The sequence below is a fragment of the Felis catus genome, chromosome X (genome assembly GCF_018350175.1).
Source record: "Felis catus isolate Fca126 chromosome X, F.catus_Fca126_mat1.0, whole genome shotgun sequence".
In the NCBI taxonomy this organism is placed as follows: domain Eukaryota; kingdom Metazoa; phylum Chordata; class Mammalia; order Carnivora; family Felidae; genus Felis; species Felis catus.
In genome coordinates this window covers 15,242,263-15,256,666 of record NC_058386.1, presented here as the reverse complement: position 1 = coordinate 15,256,666, position 14,404 = coordinate 15,242,263, and the positions used below count along the sequence as shown (strand labels likewise).

General features: G+C 46.8%; 1 protein-coding gene across 12 annotated transcripts in view; it reads left to right on the top strand.

Moving 5' to 3' along the window:
• Positions 1-14,404, top strand: part of PHKA2 (phosphorylase kinase regulatory subunit alpha 2) — a 71,062-nt gene that overhangs the window by 25,156 nt on the left and 31,502 nt on the right. For all 12 annotated transcript variants that reach the window (XM_045051250.1, XM_045051255.1, XM_045051254.1 and 9 more), the window contains exons 4-11: positions 852-899; positions 2,056-2,224; positions 4,238-4,320; positions 6,589-6,669; positions 8,485-8,583; positions 10,803-10,949; positions 12,825-12,878; positions 13,483-13,605. In XM_045051250.1, coding sequence (XP_044907185.1) covers positions 852-899; positions 2,056-2,224; positions 4,238-4,320; positions 6,589-6,669; positions 8,485-8,583; positions 10,803-10,949; positions 12,825-12,878; positions 13,483-13,605 — 804 coding nt within the window. The remainder of the gene's footprint in view (positions 1-851; positions 900-2,055; positions 2,225-4,237; positions 4,321-6,588; positions 6,670-8,484; positions 8,584-10,802; positions 10,950-12,824; positions 12,879-13,482; positions 13,606-14,404) is intronic.

Here is a 14,404-nt window from a genome sequence, read left to right as displayed (position 1 = left end):
CCAGTCTACTTCGACCTACAAACTGTCCCATTCTGTAGCCACTTGTGAACTCATTTTATGGTGTTTCTCATAGGACATATTAAGAGCAGTCTTTTGATGGGCCTGAATTGTGAAGGAAGTGGGAGGCAACATAACGTATTGACTAAGAGCTCAAATGCCTGTCAGCTGCGTGACTTGAGCAATGTCGCCCCATCTTTCTCAGCCTCAGGTTCCTCATCTATAAAGTGGGGTAATAATGACACTCACCTCGTAAGTTTGTTTGCGAGAATTACACAGACCCCAGGCAAAGTGTTTTATACAGCTCCTGGGCAGACTGTCTGATTATCATCGTACTATTGTTATTATTTATAATAATAATTACAATAGTTGGTTGCGATACGTGTTATTGAGTAACCTTGGCGGCTACTTGCATTTTGTAAGAACTTTACTCAATAGTCCAGTGATGGTGTCACAAATGGCTCTTTTGGCAAAGTGTCATTACTTTGGGGCAGGATGGTGGTCTTAATTCATCTTTAGCATGACAAAAATGAATTACTAAGAATTGTGACATCAGAATTAAACATCAGGGTACTAGGCATATACAAATTGTCTCGCTAGAATACCAGTGGATTCCAGAACTGGAGGTGCCATGTGGTCCAACCCCTTTATTTGAGATAAGTCGCTGCATCCAGATTTTCTTTGTTTGTGATGGATTGGAGGTAATCGAAACAATCGGAAGACGTGTATATGCTCAGGATGTGCCTTCTCAGGGAGGTCTCCAGGCAGCCCTGGTTACCGACCACGTGGTAAGGAGGTGGTTTTCATGGAGCAGGGAAGCTGGCCTCGTCACTCATCCCGCTTTATTTCCGCAGAACGTGGTGAAACTGATGCGGGGTCTTCTCCAGTGCATGATGAGACAGGTAGGCAGAAAATGGCAAATGTGTTTTCAGGTCATCTCAGTGGGTATTTATCATTTACATGGTGACAGCTAACATCCCTAAAGCGTCTTGAGCTTTTCTTCTCAAGTGGAAGAGAAATAGGAAATATTTTACGTTCTTTGTCCTTTTAAATTATCTTCAATAAGGACCCAGAATCAAAGGACCCCGTTACTCAGAATCTCTTTTGAAGAGTTGCTTGTGTAAAAGGAGAACATGCCCTTTTTTTAAATGGGGCAGAGACCATTGTTATTTATTTACTTTCAATGTTGACTTATTTATTTTGAGAGAGAGAGAGAGAGAGAGCACGGGCAGGGAAGGGGCAGAGAGAGAGAGAGAGAGGGAGAGAGAGAATCCTAAGCAGGTTCTGCGCTGTCAGTGCAGAGCTCACATGGGGCTGATCCCATGAACCATGAGATCATGACCTGAGCCAGAATCAAGAGTCGGACACTTAACCGACTGAGCCGCTCAGGCGCCCCAGATATCATTGTTTTTTAAAGCCACTCCCAGACAGCCACGTAGCACTGTTTATTTTGTTGAGTTTATAAAAGGGTTTCCTTTCATTTGAGTTGAAATGCTTGAGTTTTTAAAACTTGACATTACTGTTTACTGGTATTTTCAGCGAGGAGTAAATAAAACAATTCACTGAGCTTGTACTGTGTGCAGAACATCCTGCTGGGATCTGCACACATTCCGAGATGAATGATACTGTCCCCGCCCTTCATCAGCATATGCCCGGTTAGTCTTCGAAGACCTAGTTGCCCTTTCCTTTGGACATAAGGAAACAAGAAGTTGAAGTTTAAACGGGGCCTCTTTGTTCCCTCTCTCTCTTACTGAGTGCCTCCCGTGTGTCACAGCTCATGCTGGGCATATGCAGACAAAGAAACCCTTTGGCTTGACCCGTCGCCCTGCAGAGCTTGTTAAAATCCCACTGGGCCGGACCCCTTCTGGTGCGGACGGGAAGAATCCCCCACACAACCCCTCTGTGTGGTGCTCGCTAGGGATCATGTGCTGCCTTCCATCCCTCTGGCTCCCAGAGGTAGCTGCTAAGAGGTCTAGAACTAAGAGATGGGCTTTGGGTATGGCCTCCGCCCGCCGTCAGCCCCTTTACTGTGTGGAGCCGGCTTGCTTCCTCCCTCAGGTACATAAAGTGGAGAAGTTCAAGCACACTCAGAGTACCAAGGACAGCCTGCACGCCAAGTACAACACCGCCACCTGCAGCACCGTGGTGGGTGACGACCAGTGGGGCCACCTCCAGGTGGATGCCACCTCCCTCTTCCTCCTGTTCCTGGCCCAGATGACAGCCTCCGGTGAGCCAGGGTCATTCGAGCCCATTGTACAGGGAGTGACATTATACAGGGAGAAGGGGGTGGGGAGGGACAGGCATTGATTAGAATTCAAAATAAGTTATTTCTGTAAAGAAAAAGCATGCTCTTGATAACGTTACATGCATTGACTCTGTGACATGCTCATAGCCAACCTTCTGAGGACTGGTAGGACAAAGGGCTGTTGATCCCAAAGCTTCCTTGCTGCCACTGTTTACTGGAGCAGCCGAGATCAGATCTACTTCTGACAGTCTGAATATCTGCAGACAGCGTCAAACCCCCTCTTGGGATTTTCTTCTCTGGTATTAGCAGGCCTGGCCCCTTCACCTTTTCCTCTCACTGCCCGGCTCACCCCCTTCTAGACACACCCTCATCTACCTGAATTATACCCAAACAGTGTCATTTCTAGAGCTCGGCTATGTGCCCGGAGTGGTCGGTCAGTCCATAGTACCCATGCTGGGAGTGGGCCCGAAGTCCCCGACCGTGAGCATTGCCCCTCAGCCCGAGCCGTTGGCTTCCTGAGCTTCAGGCTCCAGCTCGTCTGTAACCAGAGGGTCCCTCCCGTGCCAGAGCCTGCCGCTGTGGCCCCCGGGGCTTAGGTCAGTCAGCTGCTGTGTCGTCAAGTTCTCGTCACCAGCGGTAAACTGACCTCTGGAGTTAGAGGCTTCCCGTGTAGTTCGGACTGCAGGTGTGAAACTCAAAGTTAGCAGAAATCCACAAATGATATTGTTACAGCTTTGTGAATACACCGGGCATTTATAAAAAATACTTCTTGGTTGTGAAAATTAATATGAACCTGTAAATAGTTTGGAAAATTTAACAAAATACAAAGAAAAAATCCCACTGTCCATTTTCATTTGAATGTGTGTCCTCCAAGTTTTTTTTTCTATTTAAGGTCTTATCGTTTGCATGGCTAATAATCTTTATTATATAGCACTGTAACTTGAGCATTTTCCCCATGATCTTACAAGCTCTCGATAAACATAATTTTAGTGACTTTATCAGTGGATATGTTATAATCAAACCATTCCTTTATTCTTTTCCCCCTATTATAACTAATGTTGCAATACCAATTTTGACCCCTTCTCTGTTTGCTTCCTTCTGTTGGGTGTCATTCAGAGGCTACTTACATATACTACCAAGTTGTTTTCAGAACAGTTTACTAGTCAAACTCCCCCCATTGATGCAAGAGTTCATATCTCACCATACCTCTACCAGCTTCAAGAATTCATACTTTAAAAGTATGTGTATTTGCCACGATCAACTAAACGTTAAAGGACCCAAGCAAAAATCCAGCCCTGTTGGTCACCGCCTGCTTCAGGGCAGCCCCCTAGGGAGGTCCGGGGAGCTCGGCTTTCCGCAAGGTTAAGGGTTGTCTCCTGACGCTGGGGGCTCTACTCTCTCGTCTGCCACTGGGGAAATGTACCCACCCTTTGGCTCACTCAAGGGTAAGAATGGTGTCTGGTTGCTCTGGGCTAAAATTCATGGTTTGTTGGAAACTTCTTTGCACAAATCCAGCACTACCAGAAGGCCCCACACCTTCTCTTCCCATTTTTACTACCTGTAGGCACACACTCCTCCCTTCCTTTCTCTTTCAGAGATTAGGCATTAACCGTTCCAATTTACTTCAGACTGAATTAAAAAAATTTTTTTTAATGTTTTATTTATTTTTTGAGAGCGAGCATGAGTGGGAGAGGGACAGAGAGAGAGGAGGACGGAGGATCTGAAGCAGGCTCCATGCTGACAGGGTGACGGCAGCAGGCCCAGCGTGGGGCTCAAACTCATCAACTGTTAGATTATGACCTGAGCTGAAGTCACATGTTCAACTGACTGAGCTCCTCAGGTGCCCCATGCTTCAGACTTAATTTTTGATGCGCTCGTAAGAAAACTGAAAATGGGGGTACATGGATTTCTTTCCTAGTGTGGTATTTGTAGTTGGTAATTGGCAGCTCTCTCTTCACAACGTAAGTCCGTAACTTTATTGTTTTTCTTTACTAGGTTTACGTATTATTTTCACCCTTGACGAGGTGGCCTTCGTACAGAATCTTGTTTTTTACATAGAAGCTGCATATAAAGTCGCTGTAAGTATCAACCCCAGTAATGTTTTCAGGTGTCCAGTTAAGAAGAATAAAACTCCTACCATTCTCGGAGGGCCAGACTGTTTGGGGCTGATCAGAAGGTTAGCGAGGTTAGAGCTCTGTGACTGTCACCTCTGCGCACAGAGTGCACATTTTCGCCCTGGAACGCAGCTGGGGAGTTGATGTTTTTGGAATGCACCACGTGCTCTGCTCGAACCCATTGTTCCGATCTGAAATAAGACCAAAAGGTGTCCTGTGGCCTGTACCGGGCCGGCCTGACCCAGGCTGAAGGGCGGCCGCGTCGACGTGTGGGTAGGAACTGCTGTGCGTGGGGATCCCCCCACGCAGCCGACAGGCGGAGGGCCCAGAGCCAGATGTGGGCCCGGCCGGTGCCGGTGGGTGTAAACTGTATAAACCCCACCCAGTTCCTCCAGGCTTCTGTCTGATATGGAAGGCGGCGCCTTGCACACTTCTTAGAAAACAAGGAACCTTTGCAAAGCTGAGTGTAAGGGAAGTAAAGAAAGGGTAGAGTTTGTTTTCAAAAAAAAAAAAAAAAACAAACCCAAAAACGCCACTATGGTGTAGAGCAAGGGTCGGCAAACATTTTTTGTAAAGGGCCAGACAGTAAAGATTTTCAACTTTTCAGCCCCTACGGTCTCTGTTGCTTCTACTCAGGTGTGCGATTGTCGTAGGAAGGCAGCCCTAGACAACACGTGAGCACGTGAGCATGGCTGTGTCCCAGACAGACCTTGTTTACAAAAATACATGGCAAACTAGGCTTGGTCCAAGGGCTACCCGGGTCTAAAGAGGCGATTCTCAACGAGGGGCAATCTTCCCCTCCCGGGGGACATTGGACAACATCTGGTAACAGTTTTATGCTTGTCACACGGTGGAGGGAGCTACTGGCCCCTAGTGAGCGGAGGCGAGGGATTCTGCTGAACATCCCACCTCGCACGGGCAGCGCCCAAACACGGCAGGATCCGGCTCCAAATGGCGGCAGTGTCCAGGTCTAAAGAAACCAGAGAAGTCCTTGCGGGAAGGGTGGGACTTGAGGTAGACCTTGGAGGGTGAGTAGGGTTTAGGTGAGCAGAACGGTGCGGGAAGAGCATGTGCAGTCATGGGCGGGAATGAGCTCCGAATGTGGGAGCGGTCCTTGGGGAGAGGGGGCTCCGGGGGAAGGAGGAGACAGCCTGAAAGCAGAGTACTGGAGACAAGCGGAAAACAGAGTCTGCTTGTGGGCGTGCAAGGGGCGGGGGCCAGATAACAGAGGTGTGTGGCCAGCCGGAGAGAGACAGTTGACCGGGAGCCCCTGGGGAATAAATGGTTTGTCATTTTAGAGTCCTGCACAGGGGGGGTGAGCTGATCAAAGCAGTTGCTGAGGATGAGTCACTTGGCTCTGGGGTTGGAGTGAGAATGGCGTGGAATGTGCAAAGGCCCAGATAGGAGGACTACGGAGGAAGGAGTCCTGGGGCTAAGCTACAAGGTGTGCCAGCAGGACAGAGGCGAAAGCTGCTCCGGTGTGCACGTTTTGGAAATGGTCGTCTTTGCAGATCAAACAATAAACGCTGCAGTTCTGGCACTGGTCCTGTTCTTGTTGGGTTGTCATTTTTCAGTAGCGCGTGTAGCGTTATTTCAGAACCGTATCCAGCGCTTGCCTCACCTAAGTGAAAATACGAATTATAAAAGGTATGCATGGATCACAGCCTCTGTGTGGATGGCATGTTCTGACCCAGTTCTTATTAATCTGGTTTAAAAGATAGGGCAAGTTCAGTATTCTGTGCCTCGCTCGATTTTGGCTTTTGTTCCTTGCTTAGCACTTTATCCCAAGAGGTAATGCTAGAAATTGGTATTAAATTATTTTAAGCGGTTTGGTTGGCTTCAACTAGTTATAATGCATCTGTTAAAGTTTCTTTATTCTATCTTACAATTTAAGTTCAAAGGGATTAGCTAAATAGAGGGTCAGCATTTCATTTGGAGAGAAATAGAACATGTTGTTCTCTACAAATCAGGAATTTCTTACAAATTGATAACTTTTAGGAATAAGAAAATTGAGAGTGTTTTTGCATGCATTTTTGTTCCACTTGAGTTAAATTCTACACAGAGGTCAAATGAAGTGAAATTAAGGACAAGCACAGCCATGAATCCTGTAACCTTTGAGAATGGATATTCGTGTGCCATTGTGCCTGTGGGTAACATAAAGGAATTATGTTTCCCTAGCACTTCTCATATACCTCTTTTTCCTGCTCTGATGACTACCTTTCTCTTCCTCAGGATTATGGAATGTGGGAGCGCGGAGATAAGACTAATCAGGGCATTCCGGAATTGAACGCAAGCTCTGTAGGAATGGCCAAGGTGATGGTCTTGACCTGTTTGTTCTTCCTCCTGTGCATTTTTACTGCTTTGATTTGGTTCTCATCTTTAGGGGGGTGGATTTAATCTAATGAGCATATTTTTCAAGTCAGCCACAAGTATGAAATTCAAGTGGCACAGGTACCCCAGACAACTGAGATTATAGGTAAAGAATGTAGGATTCCTACACTGAAGTGTGCCTGTGCCCGAAAATAAGTGTCCTGCTTCCTCATTATTATCACCCACAGGCCTAAGCTCTTGCTGTTGTCCAGGCATCTGGATGTATGATGTCCAGTCTCCTTTTCTGGGTCATAAAGAGAGCTGAAGAATAAAGAATATGACTGCTTTGTAGGGCAGGGCTCAAAAGTTCCAAAGCCTGTGGGCTCAGGTCATAAACAAATGAAGCTGGCCAGATAGAAAAGTATTGAGGGGTATTGGAGGCACTGGAGACTTTCTCTAAAAGTATTCCAGTTCAAAATCATTTTTATTTTTTTTTTAATTTTTTTTAAATGTCTTTATTTATTTTTGAGACAGAGACAGAGCATGAGCAGGGGAGGAGCAGAGAGAAGGGGAGACACAGAATCTGAAGCAGGCTCCAGGCACTGAGCTGTCGGCCCAGAGCCCGACACGGGGCTCGAACTCATGGAGTGTGAGATCATGACCTGAGCCGAAGTCGGACACTTAACCGACCGAGCCGCCCAGGCGCCCCTCAAAATCATTTTTAAAACTACTTCAGGCCTTGGGGTGCCTGGGCGGCTCGGTCGGTTGGGTGTCCGACTTCGGCTCAGGTCATGATCTCACTGCTCATGAGTTCGAGCCCCGCGTCGGGCTCTGTGCCGACAGATCAGAGCCTGGAGCCTGCTTCAGATTCTGTCTCCCTCTCTCTCTGCCCCTCCACAGTTCACACTCTGTTTCTCTCTGTCCTCAAAAATAAATAAAACATTAAAAAATAATAAAATGAAACTTCATCAGGCCAAACAGAACACACCTGTGGGGCAGATTCAGTCTGCCAGTCACCGGTTTATATCTCTTGCCCTAGACATTTAATGTGCCTCCCTCTTGCTCAAGACTGAAGTATATTTTTGGATAGAATAAAGACTCCAGAGCTAGAATTTTCAAAACAACAATAAATATGTTCTGTTACAGTCAACTGACAGAAAGCTTAATACTAAAAGAATTAACTTCCTTAAGTGGCAGATTGCTAATGTTAAAATTAACACAAATAGGGGCGCCTGGGTGGCGCAGTCGGTTAAGCGTCCGACTTCAGCCAGGTCACGATCTCGCGGTCCGGGAGTTCGAGCCCCGCGTCGGGCTCTGGGCTGATGATGGCTCAGAGCCTGGAGCCTGTTTCCGATTCTGTGTCTCCCTCTCTCTCTGCCCCTCCCCCGTTCATGCTCTGTCTCTCTCTGTCCCAAAAATAAATAAAAAACGTTGAAAAAAAAATTAAAAAAAAAAATAAAATTAACACAAATAGTTGAAAGAAAAGCTGTCTGAATTTAGTGCCCCCCCCCCCCGCCACACAATGTTATAAACTCATTGATATCTCACGCTTTGGGAGAAATACTAACTTCATTTGGGGGAACGTTAGTCTGCTTTTTCTTTCTTGTTTCTACAAAGAGTGGCAACATCCAGGAAAGTTGTGATTTCACTGAAAATAAGGACAGGACCTGTCTCTAGGACACTTTAGCTGAATTTCACTGATCTGCTTCCTCACCTTGGGGAAGGCATTTATGCTAGATTGCTTAATGGTAAAGGAGTAGTGGCTGTGAAAGTGTCCGTTTACTAGAAAGAAAATCTGATTCACACCTGTGCTTGTAGGCAGCCCTTGAGGCAATTGACGAACTGGACCTCTTCGGAGCCCATGGAGGACGCAAGTCAGTGATCCACGTGCTGCCTGATGATGTCGAACACTGCCAGGTAACAGCTCCAAGCCTCTCACAGTCCAGACAGGAGGGAAGGAGGCTGATGGAATGGAAGACTGGGCTCCACGTCACATTCCTCACCTTTCTTTCTTTCTCGCTTTTGTTTTGTTTTGTTTTTTGAAGATTTTAAGTAATCTGCTTCCAACATGGGGCTCGAACGTAGTAGTCCCAAGATCAAGAGTCGTATGCGCTACCGACTGAGCCAGCCGGGCGGCCCACATTCCTCACATTTCTCGCTTGGTGGTACTTGGCTTCCTTGAGCTTCAGTCCCCTCATCCATAAAACGGGCGTGCTGGCGCCTTCCTCTCCCGTCACACAAGGCGGTTGTAAGGATCAGAGTAAATGAACTTAGTTTGTCAGAGCACTCGATGAGCTAAAAAGTACTGGGTAAACACAAGACACGATGATCACGAGGTGTATCTGCGGAGTCAGCAATCACAGCAACCTTCTTTTGCTGGAGGCAACATCTTTTTCGGTTTTTGAGCATACAGGTGGTTTTCTCTCAAGTTTATTTCCTGGTGCCACCAAAATGGACGACTAGCAAGCATTAGTTCACTTGGGGAGGGGTGGGGAGGGGCGGGACGGATAGTGGAGGAGAGGTGAGATGGGAGAAAGGGCAAAATTAGTAGCAACTGCATGAAATACAGGTCAGAGAAAGGAGTGATTTGTTGCAGATTAGGGGACTCCATCGAGCAGGCAGTAGGTCACCGATTGCTGGTCAGTCAGCAAACTCTTACTTAGTGAGGGCCCCCCCTGGGCCAGGTACCGCGCCAGGGTCGTGGAAGTATCAGCTTGTACGCAGAGAGCTTCTGGGGGGAGGGCCGTGTTTGCAGGCAGAGAGCCTAGGAGTGAGCGACTAGTTACTGAACTGGGCTTGGAGGTCAGTTTGCTTTAGAAACTGAAGCTTTATTCTCATAAGAGACTCTTAAATATGGAGAACAAACAGGGGTCACTGGAGGGGTTGTGGGAGGGGGCATGGGCTAAACGGGTCAGGGGCATTAAGGAATCTACCCCTGAGATCATCGTGGCACTATATGCTAACTAACTTGGATGTAAATTTAAAAAATAAATAAATAAAAATTAAAAACAATAAAAATAAGAAAACGGAGCTTTATTCTGAAGCTGAAGGTTCCACCGTGTTTACCTACCTTCCGGCTCACTCCGTTTCCCCACATTAAATAGTCCTGAATGGGGAATCTGTTTATTTCTTGAGCTACGGTTTAACAGAACAAGCTGATGATACATCTTAATAATGCATAGTCCCTAGGGGAAACTGTGTGAGCTTTATAGCCAGCTGGGCCTCGGTTAGAATCCTAGTTCTGTCACATGAATCTCTGTGTCTGAGTCTCAGAGCCCTCGTGTGCCCTGGGCACAGTATCCAAATTCCTTCTTTATAAAATAGAAAACAAAATTTTTTTAATGACCAAATGGGATTTATTCCAGGAATGCAAAATTGGTTTAACATTTGAAAATCAGTTAGTGTAGTGCACCATGTGTATATGAGAGTTAGTAAGCTTATGTTTGCAGGGAGCTAGCCCCATGTCTGTACATGTTAGATCCCAGTGTTAGCTACCTTCCGTTCGCAAACTTTCCTCATCATTTCACCTTCCTTTCGTTTATAGTGCCTAACCCAACCACCTTATAATCGAGGCCATGTTATAGTGCCACTAAGTAACCCTAGTTCTAGGACTAAAGTAATTCTGTTATTTACCATTTTGCCTGAGTGTTTGTGTGGTCTCTCGGATTGGACTCCCTCTTCAAGTGGGTTCTGGATCACCCAGTCCACCCAGTCACATTCCACAGAAGCCGGACATTTCTCTGTGCTAGCCCCATATGTGTGTTCTTCTGTGTCTCCGTCTTCACAGGCAGCACACCCCGGCCTGCTGACGCATTAGCCCTTAGTTCCTCTCCTGTGTGTCCTAAAGACACAGCACAGTCTACAGAAGGCACCCGAGGGAGGGAGACCAGCAGTTCTCAGCATGCGCTCCAGGCATTACCGTGCTCTCCCTGAGCCCCTTCTCTCCCGCAAGGAACAGAAGTCATTGGCTGGGTAGGCGAGGTCCCCCAGCGAGGGCCGTGTTGGTAGGAAAAAGCTCTACTCAGAATTGGCACACTTATTCAGGTGTTCCTTGGGGCTAAGGTCATGGTCTCTAGATATTGTACGTAACTATCAGCACCTCCCAGGTTAAAGCCACCTGTTTGTTTCTCATTCAGTCTATTCTGTTCTCCATGCTGCCAAGAGCATCAACGTCTAAGGAGATTGACGCTGGACTTCTTTCCATTATCTCTTTCCCGGCCTTTGCAGTGGAAGATATGAACCTTGTGAATGTGACCAAAAATGAAATTATTTCCAAGCTGCAGGTAAGCGTTGATCAGGCTGGTGCCCCCCTACCCTGTGTTATGTGCCCCTTTCATGTGGTCACATGGAGCCGCTCACCCGGGCCTCGGTTCTCCGTGAGGTCAGAGGCTTGGTTTATCTGAGTGGACTCAGAGCATCCAAAGCCGAGTCTACAGGTGAGAAAACAAAGGCTCAGAGCGTTCAAGTGTCTTAGTTCTTTTCCTGATAGCAGAGCTTGAGCTCGAGCACCCAAGCCGGTGCCTTTGAACCCTGGTTCGTATCCCTCCTGTACTTCTAAAGCAGAGCTTCTTAACCCGTGAGAGATCACAGACTTGTTTGAGAACGTCTTGAAAGCTATAAAGTCCCTGCCAGAAAAAAACGCACACGTCCCAGTATCCTCCAACTTCGTGCACAATTTCTGAGGACTTGGCAATCCCCAAGTTACATTGAGGTTAAAAGAATCCCTGCCTTATCAAAAACAATGAAATCTTGCCATTTGCAACTACGTGGATGGAACCAGAGGGTATTATGCTAGGCGAAATTAGAGACAAATATCATATGACTCCACTCATAGGAGGACTTTAAGAGACAAAACAGATGAACGTAAGGGAAGGGAAGCAAAACTAATATAAAAACAGGAAGGGGGGACAAAACATAAGAGATGTTTCTCCATAAATATGGAGAACAAACGGGGTTACTGGAGGGGGTGTGGGAGGGGGGGATGGGCTAAACGGGTAAGGGGCATTAAGGAATCTACCCCTGAAATCACTGTGGTGCTATATGCTAACTAACTTGGATGTAAGTAAAAAAAAAAATTAAAAAAAAATCCCTGCCTTGAGGTGAAATGCATGAACTATAATACAGTACACCAAACTGAGAATGTTATTAAATAGTCCAGGCAACTGGATTTATCAGTAAAATGATGAAAAATGTAAGTTTCCTTAAAAAAAATTTACATTTCCTAAGCCCAGATCTTCATATTGATGATCCTGCTTAGATTCCATAGAAATGATTTTAGCCCTTGGATTCAAAGGGGTTAAAGGGTCCCCAGTCATACCCCCAAAGAAGCTGTCTCAAGGTTTAGTGGCGTAAAAGGAAGCTGTTTGAGCTCGTCCAGGTAGGCAGGGAGTTAATGCAGGGAATGAAGCGTTTAAAGGGGAGCGGGTTCTGGGCTGGGCCTCCCCAGGACTCCCAGAACACTGCAGAGCTGGCCACACAGAGCGTGCTTGCCTCCGCAGCTAGCGCTAAAGCAGCCCCAACTGGGAGCGGGCACCCAGCACTGCCATCCAGGGATTAGGGAGGCACGTTAACAGCGCGGTGCCACCGCCCTTCTTTCTTAACACCCAGAAAGCCGAAGACGAATAGAATATCGGAGCCTGTAGCAGGGAAACCAGCAGCAACAGCCCTGAGTCCTAGGAAGCCCCACCCACCCCACCCTACCCCTGCCCCCACCTCGCCGCCCTACTTCTTTGCATCCAGAGCCTAACTGTGAGGAGTCTGAAATGTCCTTTCTGCTTTCCAGTCTTTCAAGTAGAAGTAGTCCAGTCCGAGTGTCTCCCTTAGTGGCTTTTCAAGCAGTGAGGGTCCCTTTGCATCTTTGTGTGATACAGCCAATCAGACTGAAAGGCTGGTCACTCTGAACTCTCAGTAATTACTCCCCCAGCCCTGATACTCTGACAGAAAGTTTTGGCATTCCCTCGTTGGCACTGATCAAACCTGAATTTACTTTGCTTATTACTTAAAAATAACTTTTTGTGTTGAGAACAAAAAGCACTTGGTACACGTTTCGTTCGTTACTAAAAGACTGACGGGAATGGGGGTGAAGGGCTGACGCGAATCAAAATAAAAAGGCAAAGAAATTCTTCTGTTTCATCGAATGCACTTTTTTTTCTCCTTAGGGGCGTTATGGATGCTGTCGCTTCCTTCGAGACGGTTATAAAACCCCAAGAGAGGTTGTACTTAAATATTGTTTCTTATAGTTCCTTAAGTGCTTCATATTTAAGTCACACTGTGGTGTTCTCCTTTCCTTGATTATAAAATTACATGTTGGAAAATTGGAAAGGGAAGTCTTAATTTTGGAGACAGCGAGGCTGAAGTTAGGCAATAGAAGAATAAGATCATCAGGAGGACAGCAGGCTGGTGGTTTAAAAGCAGCCTGTAGACAAGGACAAACAGTTCTGTGGCTCACATGATGTTTTAAAGAGCAACTGTGGCCTCCCTCTTGGGTTTTTTTTGCCATCGTGACTGATAGAGTGATTTCAGTAAAACAGATAGTCTGCCAAGCATCGTGATCGGCCAATTGCTATTTATTTGTTAGGGATATAGGAAGCTTAATATAAACTACTAAGGAGTCTTGTGTACATTTCTGATTTACTTTTCCGAAATTTTTCCACGGAAAACTGCCAAAAATAGCTTCTCCCCATTAAAGCAGACTCCTAATCGTTATCAGCCGCAAAGCTGGGTTGAATCAGAAAGCGAGGGAAACCCAGTGAGGTACGATGGTGTTATATATGTGATCTGACATCACCTTTTAGACGGTCTCCTGTTTGATTCCAGGACCCAAACCGATTGCATTATGACCCTGCTGAACTCAAGCTCTTTGAAAACATTGAATGTGAATGGCCTGTGTTCTGGACATATTTCATAATAGATGGGGTCTTCAACGGTGACGCCGTTCAGGTGAGAAAGTGCTGGGTGTTGTGTTGATAATCGGCATTTTCATTCCATGGGTGTGCCGATTAGTATTAGAACATAAGGTTATGCAAGAATTGAGGGCACTTTAAGTTATCTGTAGCCGCTTACCGAGCTTTCCCAAAACATAGTGAATTAAAGCCACAACTGCTTTGTTTATTTGCTCACGATTGCCCCGTTTGGGCAGGGCTCAGCAGGGACGGGTTGTCTCTGCTTCACTTGGCGACAGCTGGTTCGCTGGGGCTGGAGGATGGCCTTCCGAGATGGCCTCACTCACCTGGCCTGCAGCTTGATGCTGGCTATTGGCTGGGACCTCGGCTGGGCTTATGGGCCCAGGCCTTGCTTCTCACAGAAGTGTAGTCTCTGAGCAGTTAGGCTTTTTCCATGGTGGTCCTCTTCCCCCAGAATGCAAGAGCAAAAGCTCCCACGCCTTCTTCAGGCTTAGGCCTGGAACTGGCCGGGTCACTGTTGTTGCATTCCCTTGTTTAAAGGGTCGTGCCACATTCAAGGGGAGGGGACTACACACAGGCACGAGTAACGGGAAGCGGGGTTCATCGGGGACCACCTTGGCCCACACACGTTTAGTTCTGTTGTCTTCTTCTCACCTGCCTAGGCTTCTGCTGCCTTCAGCTCTAGTCCAAGAGTACCCTCAGCTAACATGTCATGTAACAGCTCTCTAACTGGTGGCCCAGCCTCCAGCCTCACTCCCTGCTGGTTCTCTATACCATTGCCAGGGGCATCTTATTAAAAAGCAAATTAGATTGTGTCGCTGCTTTGCTTAAGAGCT